The sequence below is a fragment of the Limulus polyphemus genome, unplaced genomic scaffold, assembly GCF_000517525.1.
Source record: "Limulus polyphemus unplaced genomic scaffold, Limulus_polyphemus-2.1.2 Scaffold477, whole genome shotgun sequence".
Classification (NCBI taxonomy): Eukaryota; Metazoa; Arthropoda; class Merostomata; order Xiphosura; family Limulidae; genus Limulus; species Limulus polyphemus.
Window position 1 is genome coordinate 358,181 of NW_013666087.1, and position 10,952 is coordinate 369,132.

The 10,952-nt window shown below is 34.4% G+C and overlaps 1 protein-coding gene across 1 annotated transcript in view; it reads left to right on the top strand.

The window, feature by feature from the left end:
• The first annotated feature begins 1,951 nt into the window (after positions 1 to 1,951).
• LOC106458504 (zinc finger RNA-binding protein-like) overlaps positions 1,952 to 10,952 on the top strand; it is a 93,666-nt gene continuing 84,665 nt past the window's right edge. The window contains exon 1 of the mRNA XM_013918025.2: positions 1,952 to 2,281. Within this exon, the coding sequence (XP_013773479.1) occupies positions 2,232 to 2,281 (50 nt within the window). The 5' untranslated portion in view covers positions 1,952 to 2,231. The remainder of the gene's footprint in view (positions 2,282 to 10,952) is intronic.

Sequence of the window (10,952 nt, forward strand, 5' to 3'; positions counted from 1 at the left end):
CTGACTGTGGAATTACTGTAGTACTAAAAGTTTGTAATACGAAAAATAATAAACTGGTTTCATCAAGAAAGGACTTGTATCGCAGAAGTTCCTCAGAAAGAATTTCTACCGGAAATTAACAAACAAGCAGATACGTAACAATATTGTTATAAAAGGAAACACTGTATAGTATTGTAAAGTTCGGACGACCTATCGAAGAGATATTTAAAATACCATTTCGATGAACAATCCGAGTCATACCTACATAGGGAGTGCTTAAACACCGTAAGTTGATGTTGCCTCGAAACTAATAAGCCTAACTTTTGTGGTAAACCTCAGCTAATTTATCCGTTTCACATTTCAGTTCAAGGGTTTGTAAAATGGAATTTCATATATATCTCTTGTGTTCAGCATGTCGATGCCCAAGAGGCCTTTTGTTCAATGTCATAACACATCAGTTGGACTTGATGATGAGAAACAACATTTTCTTTGCATGTAGAAAGTGATATCCTTGTAAAAATGAATGCACAAAGATCGTAGACTTGCACTAGTCCTCTACCTTAGACAAAGATTACATGTGACAGCGCTTGTTCCATAGGGCTTATATTTGATTAGCTATGTCATGTCTCCTGGAAGGAAATCACACTCATTCAAAGAGGTGACTTAGAAACTTGTACAAGCACAGGTGTAGGGGCTTGATTTTGACCAGGGGGAGGGGGCAAGCAGGTTTCGCCTGAAAATATAAAATCGACCTTAAAATCATGTACTATAAGGTTTAAAGACACTTGAAAAAAAAATGGTTCTAATTAGTTCCGCCTCCCAGTGGCACAGCGGTATGTCTGCGAACTTAAAACACTAGAATCCAGGTTTCGATACCCGTGGTGGGCAGAGCACAGATAGCCCATTGTGTAGCTTTGTGCTTAATTACAAACAAATCTAATTACTTCCATGCGGAACCACACGGCGCTAAAGGGCTAGAAAGGTGCAAGTGAAAATGTTACGCGTGGGTAATATATTTTCTGAAAAGGCATAATCAGTTTGCAAATATAAAAGTTATAGATATGTACAGAGCTTTTGTCCGAATATTTTGAGCGATTTTTGCCCGAAAAACTATTGGGGCCAGAATTTGGGGGCAATTGCCTCCTTGACCTCCTACGCCTATGTGTACACGTTAGCATAAGTTATATGCTTATCTCCAATTATTATGTTTATTGGGAGTAATTTTTAACATAGGCTATCTAAGGAATGTTGGATACTACAATAAGACTCTGGTCTGACGTAAAAGTGTGGTATATACGTGGTTATGTTTCTTATTCTTGTCCTGATTTTGTTCTTGTCTGGACATATTTTGGAAATCTCCTTGCACCAGTAGCTAAAAGCTATTCAATTAATTGGAAGCCAACTAGTCAAGTAAAACGAAATCACCTCTGTAAGATTAAGAACTTTGTTTGTTTGTAAACTTGTGTGGTTGTAGTTCCTTCTTTCTCTATGTTCATTTTAACTCTTTGTATATCAATATCATTTCCGGTTTTGTTGCACTTGGTTCTTTTTTGCTAGATATCAGTATACCTGAATATCACAGACACTGTAACATAAGCGGATTTTGTACAAGGTACCCAGTTATTCTTGTTTCTTTTAGGAAACATATCCTAATACAGTTAGAGGAACTGCTGTATTGGTTTCGTCAAATCCTATTTTTTTGTAAAATTATAATTTAAGACTTAAACTGGAAATTTATTAATTCTATCTTTTGCTCACATAAATTACAAAAGTGAGACTGTAGATATCATCTTGAATATTTATTAAAAATCCACGATATCTTAATCAAAATATTTTTGTACTTTAAAAGGCAAAATATCTCACAACTTTGAAATATTCAACTTCTTAATTTTCATATTACTTGTTTTTGAAGGCCATAAAATGTAATCGGCTCTAAAACTCTTCATCAAAAGCATTCACAAACATTTTTTATTCATTGAAAGTGAAACTTCTGCCAAGGAAATTCTGTGTTTTTGATTTAAAGACTTGTGACTCGTTTGGTAAAAGCGTAAAAATGCTTTAAATTACAAGCGATAACTAAAAGAAAATGGAAAAGTCGTTTAAACTGTTTTTTTTGTGTGTAGTTTTTAAGTTATAATCTTCACAATAACCTATAATTTTATAACGATCTGTAAATAAGCCTACTAAATCTAGTTTGAGAAAGGAAACATCCGGGCAAGCAATCACGTGATAAAGCTTCGGTTATTAGTAAAATGGCGACGAACAATTACTATACTTTTACTACAGGTGGAGTTCAGTTTGGGTAAGCGTTTGAATAAATTTATTGTGATTTATAAAATCTATAAAAATTCAAGTTGAGTTATTTGTCTGTAGGTTTTTGTAATTTCTTTCTCTAACCGTACTAATAGTAGTAGTACTTAATTTAGGTACTAGGTGTAGTAGTACTACTACTAGTATTAGTAATCTTGCTAAATTATATACTACTGCTACTAGTACTAGGCCTGTCAGTATCACTGTCACTTAGTGTCTATAATTATCATCACATTTACGAGTCGCAGCAAATAACTACGATCCGATCCGTATAACTAGTAAGTTGTAGTACTGTAAATGTAACATTAACTAAGAATCCAAACGTAGGCCACACTGATACAATTAAAAGTCACTGTGAAGTGTAATAATATCACGTTAATGTGCTACTACTACAAATGAGTACAAGTACTAATACTAAGAGTAACTAGCACTAGTACTCAGTAGTACTACTAGTGTTTACTAACACGGCACAAGTACCAGTAGTAACTAAAAAAGGATTTTTGTTTAACTAATATATTTTACATTTAATTACTATCAAATAACATAGTTGCTGAGTCTGAGTAATAGATGCTACTTTTAAACTTTGCAAGAAATAAAGAAAGTGAAAAGTGGAGATGACAGAAAGCATTTTTGGCCAAGGTTACCTCTTTAAAAAATGAATAGGCTAAAAATATATGAATAGCAGTTTGGTCTTTTAACTGTACAGTGTTTAACATACATGTTGCTGTGTGAACAAACACAGTGTATCACAGGAAAAACAACAGTTTGTGAACTAAATGTACCTTGCCTGTCAGAATTAGCTCACAGTCACAGTTCAAAGAGGAGAATTGTATAGCTCAGTTTCTACCTACAGTTCAGTCTGTATTTGTTCTGAGATAGTAATAAAGTACTGTCAATAAAACCATCACAAGGCCCTTCCAATTCCTGAACCTCACCCATGAGTAAATGGACATCTATGGATTTGTTTAAATGAAATGGCAAAACTGTAGTGCTAATTAGTGTACTTCAAGTGATAATTACTTAGATGAAACCCATTGCTGTTATATTAATAAAACAAGAGTTAAAAATAGAAAAAATGCATGTGTTTTTGGACATATCGCTACTCTGACATGAAAATTTTAGATTGATATTGGTTTTAAACAATAGTTGTTTGATGCTGTAATTCGTAATCTGCACTGCTTTTACGTTTATTGTTTACTAATGAATAACCTGTCAAAAGTGATGGGACAATTACTACCACCTTCCACCCCATAGTATATCGTAATCTCACATTTCATAGCTAACTGAAATAAATAAATTTTGCAAGATCAAGCTTAAGCAACAAAGAGGCAGAGAAGTGCAGTTGAGGCAGTCAAATGTCAGTAAATTCCTTTGTGAGCCAATCAAAATTAAGATCATTCATGAAATAAATTCATAGAATAATTGTTAGTAGATATCAATTAGATTAATAACTTCTAAAATATAGAAAAGCTAGTGCATTTTGGTAACATTACTTTCCAACAATGGCTTTTATGTTATGTTGCTTAGCAACAAAAGAATAATCTTTATTTTTGTTAGTCTGTGTACTGAAAGTATAAAATAAAATGTATAGACATTAAAACTGGAAAAATATTTGTTGATTTCTTAATTTAGAGTTTCTGTTGATTAAAGAGGTTTGTTTTTATTAAAAATATTGATGATATAACAGGAAATAGCTTAATTCAGAAACAATTTAAGTAAAATTGAATCAGTATTTTTACTTTCATGATAAAATTTATGCACTTGGCTCTAGGCTAGGTGATCCCAACACTACTTCTTTACATTAGGCTTATTATACCAACATTCACAACACTTATAAGGTTTCATGCACCCCTATCACTAAAAGTGTAATGTGCAGACAGTAATCAAACTATTCTATCTGGATAAATGCATTTTGGCTTTTATGACTCCACCTGAAGTGTTACGTGATGGACACTGGCTTTTATATAGGTTAGATAATACATTGTTGCATGATGCAATAAGATATAGACTTGCAGTTTCTTGTACCGTAGTATAATTGAGATTAATATGTTTAATATGTATAGTTTCTGGTAGTTTTTATTTTAAATATAAGTGTAACATCCTTTTCTAACTTCTAAGTATATTATTATCTCCAGTAGCTGTTGGAATGTGTATAAAATGTGGGATGATGCTTTGCATTTCTTCCTTAGTCCTGGTACATCTTATGCATCTGAAATGTTTAAATTTATTGAAAATGATATCAGTTGCATCATTTGCTTTAGAGATACTAATGTGAATGTCAAAATAATACTACATATATTTCATGCAACTTGTTTTATTCATTCAATTGTTACAGTTGTTTAAAATTACTTGCTCTTTACAGTACCAGTTTCGTAGTTTTCATTACTTGTCATCTCTTCTTTTTTTTCACTTCACTTTTTTTGACACTGTACACTGATGTTTAGGTTTGATCTTGTGTTGAAATACCTTGATCTGATTGGAAGTTAATATTGATGTATCATTATTAGATAGAAAAACTAGGAACCAGCAACATTATCTGCCCACTTCCAGAGAATGTTCGATAGGAGAAATATGGCATGATGATAAGTTAATCAAAGTTAACAGAACAAAATACGAGGTTTGCAAAATACAGTTGTTGATACCACAACATAAGGTGGTTTAAGTTGCACATATGTATAAATATGCAAATGACAGATATCAATAAAGTACATGACAGAATATTACAAGAGTACTAACATTTTTCACATGTCATGTTCAGTGACAAGTCAAGATGTAGAATATTAAACCAAGTATTCTAAGTATTGCTATTTCAAGAAATCTCCAAAGAAGCTTACATATCAAGACATTTTTGATGCTCTTTATAAGGATAGGAAGTCATCAAAGAACATATGTGAACTAAAAATAAAAAATGTGTATATTCTTCAGTTTTTGATGAAACAAGAAATGGCATGTTTCTTCTTAATTCCGTTTGTGTGATTACTTTGTTGGGTTTGTTATTTCTAGTTCAATATTATAGTAATAATAATTACATAAATATTGTGAAGTCCCTGTGGCAAATAACCTGGGCAACTTATGTTTTATGTGAGGTTTGTGCAGTCTTTGTTTTGCCAGTTGTAATGTTTTACATACTATGTTTGTATACATTCAATGGTATATTGAACATGCATACTTATCGTAAATGCTGTTTACAACTCATTGAACGTACACTTATTCATATATTAGATTTGATATAGTTTGTAGCATATTTTAAGTTTACATTTCTTTTTATACTTCTTTTTCAATCCTAACAGTAATATAGTTTCAGATATTGTTCCATAACTTTGAGTTTTCATTTGTAGTTATTTTGATTCTCTTATGTACAAGTATGTGCGAATAGTCTCAAGAAATGTAATTGGGTCATTATTTTAGTAAGTCAGGTGATGTTATGTTTTATCTGTCGAAACCGAGAATTTGTTGTGAGAGCTTGATGTTTTGGAATAAAGATCTTGTTTCCGTCAGTAGTGAGATTTTCTAACCTATTAGTAGAGTTAGAAAGCCACATATATTATAGTAATTTTGAGGCTTTTCCTATAGTGTGAAATATTTTTTGTATTGGAAATGCATATTTGAAAACTGCATGAATTATATTTGGACAACCCACATGGTGAGAAAAAAAAAGGCTTACTAAACATTTCACCCAAGTGCAAAAGTAAAAGCCTTGGTTTTTATGTATATTTTTTACTTATTGTTACATATTTTTCAACAAAAGTAACTAAAATTTGAAATCAGAAATTTATAGTTTAGATAAGATAACTTAAATGAAAAAAATTAAATAACATTTTCCTTTCACAAACTCACATGGACTTCCATCTCTTGACATAACCATAGTTTGTATACTCTGAGCTCTTGCTATGTAATTTAATGCTTTGTTAGTGTTACCTTAAACACAGTTCAAAGAGTGCTAAAAGAATAAAATTCAAATAGATGAGAAACTGATATGAGCCAGAGGCTGTTTAAGGTAAATAATTTGCTACAGTTAATTTTCTTTAAAGTCTATTAAAGGCAATAATAAAAAAAAAAAGTAAAAAAAATTTCAAAACCTTAACTTGGATCCATGGGTACTACAGGTCCTTGAATCAGGATTAGTCATTCAGTTCACGTCTTCACCACCATTATCCATCTGACCTGTAGTGTTTCCACCTCCCACAGATACACAGATTTCGGAACTTTGTTTTAGGGCTATCAGAGTTTTGTTGGTCTTGGGGGCAGTGAAGAGAGTTGTAACAGTTCTTTCAGGGCTTCCTATCTTTTGTGCCCAAGAAAACAGAAGATTGGTGTCTGGTCATTGAACTTTTTCTTCTATATCAATTCCTAGATCTTCCAAGGTTCACAATGGAGTCATTCTTCATTTTGCATTGGCTTTTTTTACCAGGATGGTGGATGTCCAAGTTCGATGTCACCGACTCCTATCAGCACATTTCTATAGTGGTGGCATTGCTCCACTATCTGTGTTTTGTGCGCAAGGGTCAGGTGCTGCAGTTCAGGGCTCTGCCATTCAGACTAGCATCGGCACCATGTGTGTTCTGTTGAGTTGTACAAGTTTTTCTCATTACCTCCATTCCCTAGGCCTGTTCACACATCATTTTATTGATGACTGGGTACTGCTTGCACAGTCTCATCAGTTGGCAGAACATCACACCCAGATTTTACTTTCAGAAGCATCCACGGTAGGTTTCATTATTCTCACTCCAATGAAATATATCATCCATCTGGGTATCTTTTTTTAACATGTATCTCAGTCAGACTCCCAATCGGTTCCATGCCAAGGAACATGCAGTTCAACTCTTACCTCTCCTCCCACTGTGTGTATGTTTCTTTCTCTTTGGGGGATTTGGATATCACTTGAATCCCTCATTCCTTTGGGACAAGCACACATGAGATCCCTTCAGTGGTTTTTATGTGGCCAGTGGATCATGAACAGCGATTCACTGGATTCTCTAATTTCCTTATTCATGTTCATCATTTTCACTTTCAAGGGTGGTTAGATCAGAATAATTCTAAGATAGGTATTTCTCTGCTGCCACCTCGTCCAGAGATCCATTTCTTCACAGATGCCTCGCTTCAGGGATTGGGTGCATATCTTAATGGTCAGGAATTCCAGGGCCTATGGATGGACAATGAGGCTTCCCTACACAGTGTTTTAGAACTTCTTGCTGTTCAAAGGGCGATGTTTCACAATCTGGACTTATTAAGGGGAAAATGTGTCAGGTTTTACTTTGACAATTCCATGATGTTGCCTTCCATTTTCCATCAAAGGGGTCTTGGTCCAGGTCTCTGTTTTCAAACTTTGGCTCTTTTTTAGGCCCACTCCTATCACATCACCCTACTGTTTTCCATGTTTCATGGGGGATGAATTTGATGGCATTTTCAATTTAAGAGAATGTTAACTTTTATTCTGAAAGCTGAAAATTTTCAAGTTTAGGCAAAAACATGGTTGGTTTAGTTTTGGCAATAATATGGTTATTTACTAACTTAGCGAATATAATGATTGACTATTTATTGTTCGTGGATGATGAGCAAGAAAGGATAATCCTTTTACTGAGGAGAAACAGTGGATTTTTCACAGGATACAGTGTACCTGAAAATATTCGTATTTTGTGCCCAAAACATGTTAGAATCACTTTTAAGCACCTAATTTTAAAATTTTTTCAGGGGAGCTCACTGTGTATTTATTTGAAATATAGGAAGGTTAAAAGCCTGCTGATTTTATTTTATAATTTGTTTTGAAGTATAAGTCTCTTCAAACTGCAGTTTCTTATATATGCATGTTTTAGATCAGAGTATGTTTAAAATTCAGTGTTTTGTCTGTAAAATTGAGAAATGTATTTGATTAACAACTTTATGTAACATATTTTGTTGCAAAATGACAGAAATTACTGAACCTTCAGTCCTTTGTGTTTGATGGGCACAATCACTCTGACATTCGAAAGGGAAAGAGCATGTGAAATGAGTTTTGCAAGGGCTTGTTAGAGCCATCATCAAGTCTGTTATGTCATCTGCTGTTTTGGATCTACTACAGGTTTTATTTTTACCAAGAAGTAAATGCAAATCCTATTATTTTTAATGACAGTGGCCACACCATCAACTGTTCTTTGTAAACACAGACTAGCTCACACATAACTAGGGATGCACGAGTACTCGGCCAGATATTTGGCCCCGGCTGTGTATTGGGCTACCCAGTAATACTTGGCTCTGGTCGAGTGGTGAAGTTAGGCATTTAAGCTCTAATCTTTGTGGCAACTAACATGGTACTGAAAGATGCAGTCAATAATTGGTTTACTAAAAAATTACCTGTTCCAAGAAACAAAAAGTGACCACCCGCTGAAAGTCAGGAATTCAGAAGACAATAGGGGTTAATAACAGGCATGGCTTGAGAAGTGGATTTCTGGGGAAGATGGGGTTTTTGAGAACAATAGGGGTTAGGGTTTGAGAAGTTGGGGCTAGGCATTGAAAGTTGAAAATAAAACTTGAATGTTCTGTTGGTGATTATTTGGTTAAATGTAATGAACATCAATTTTGTTTTTGTTTCTAATTTTTGTGTATGTCCTTTGGGGGGTGGGCAGGGGGAGAACCCGATTCTGGTTGATACCTGGCCCCAGGCTAAGCATAGTGACCGGGTACCCGGACCCGATACTCAGCCAAAGTTTACTACCTTTGCATCCCTACAGATAACATTATGTGTTCCTAATAATGGTTGGAGACAGCTTGAATGAGTAATAAAGAAAATCAACCAAAACAACTCATTGTTGAATCAAGAAAGAAGTCTATACACAATAAGAAACTAGATTAACTAAGGAAACTACAATAACGTGAAGTGAAACACAGCAATGCAGCTCAGCCTAACTTTGTAATCAACAGATCTGACTGGACACTCAATGACACAGAACTTCAACTTCTAAACAAAGGCCTCAACTTTGCCATCAACCACAAAACAACTCCATGCCTAGAGTTCAAGGCGTGTCTAGAAGATCTAGCCAGAAGACTCGTGACCCGCTACATAAAAGAACAAAGGACCACCTCTACCTCAAACATCAACCAACAGACTTTTATCACAGGCAACTACAACAAAATGTGGTTTCCCGAAGTTCCCAAAAACTGTATTTTAAATAACTTTTTTAAAGAATTCTCAAACAAGACTATTAATATAGTCAACCAATCCCATAAACTGAAAAGTAACCTCACAAGTAATGAGATCAAATCCATTTATAATCTTAAAAAGGACACTAACATTAAAATTCTAAAAGCTGATAAAGGCAACACCACTCTTATCATGAACAATTCAGAATACATCGACAAAATGAACGACATCCTTTCCGATGAAAAGAAATTCAAAGACATCCCAAACAACCCAACAAACAAACACGAAAAACAACTAAACAGAACTTTATTACAAATGAAAAAAGATAATTTAATTACTGACGATCTTTATTTTTATCTACGTAAAACTGATTCACGCACACCACAACTCTATGGCATTCCTAAACCACACAAACAGGACTGCCCCCTTCGACCTATACTGTCCACTTATGATTCATTCAACTACAATCTTGGCAAATACATAGCCTGGGCTCTCACACCATATGCAACTTCTGCAGGTTCATTTTTTAAAGATGCCTTCAATTTCAAATATACACTAGAACAACTAAATTCGAAAGCCTTAGTGGCTAGTTTTGATGTCGTGTCACTCTTCACTGAAGTCCCCACCAATGAAGCTTGCAATATTGCACTCGACCTCTACATTAGTATCCCCAACAAGTTAATGCACATCCCCAGCACACTTTTTGCTTCTCTCTTAGAATTTACAACGATTAAAACCGACTTTATTTTCAACAACGAACATTTCATCCAAATAGATGGTTTAAGTATGGGCAATCCTGTTTCACCCGTTCTTGCCAATATATTCATGACCAAAATTGAAACACAAGCCATACATTCTGCGCTTCATCCCCCACTATACTGGTACAGATATGTTGATGACACTTTTGCTGGTTTCACTTCTACAGAACACACACTAACTTTCTTTAAACACATAAATTCCATTCATCCCTACATCAAATTTACCACGGAACACGAAAACAATAAACAGTTATCTTTTCTTAACCTCAAAATTATTAGATCGGACACACAGTTTAAAACCAAAATTCACCGCAAGAACACACACACTGGTCTCTACATCCCCTGGAATTCCGCTTATGACACCACACAAAAAATAAATACACTTAAAAACCTCATAAACACAGCCACATGGCTCTGTTCAACATGCTACATAAATAAAGAAATTAACCACACAAAGCATTCCTTTATTCACTCCAATAGATTCCCACCAGCTATTGTGGAAAAACTCTCCAACATTCCCCACAACAAAATTGATACTAACAAACCCAACAACAGTACATTACACTGCAGTTTACCTTTTGTTCCTGAAACCAGCTCAAGAATTATCCACACTTGGACAGAACCAGCCATTAAACACAATATTACTGTCAATGTCAAATGCTCTCAAAAACCCAGCCCTAAAGTAAAATCGTTACTAAACAAAATTTATTTAGAATCACGCAATACCAACATCATTTACAAAATAACATGCAATAACTGTCCAGAATTCTACATTGGAGAAACAGGAA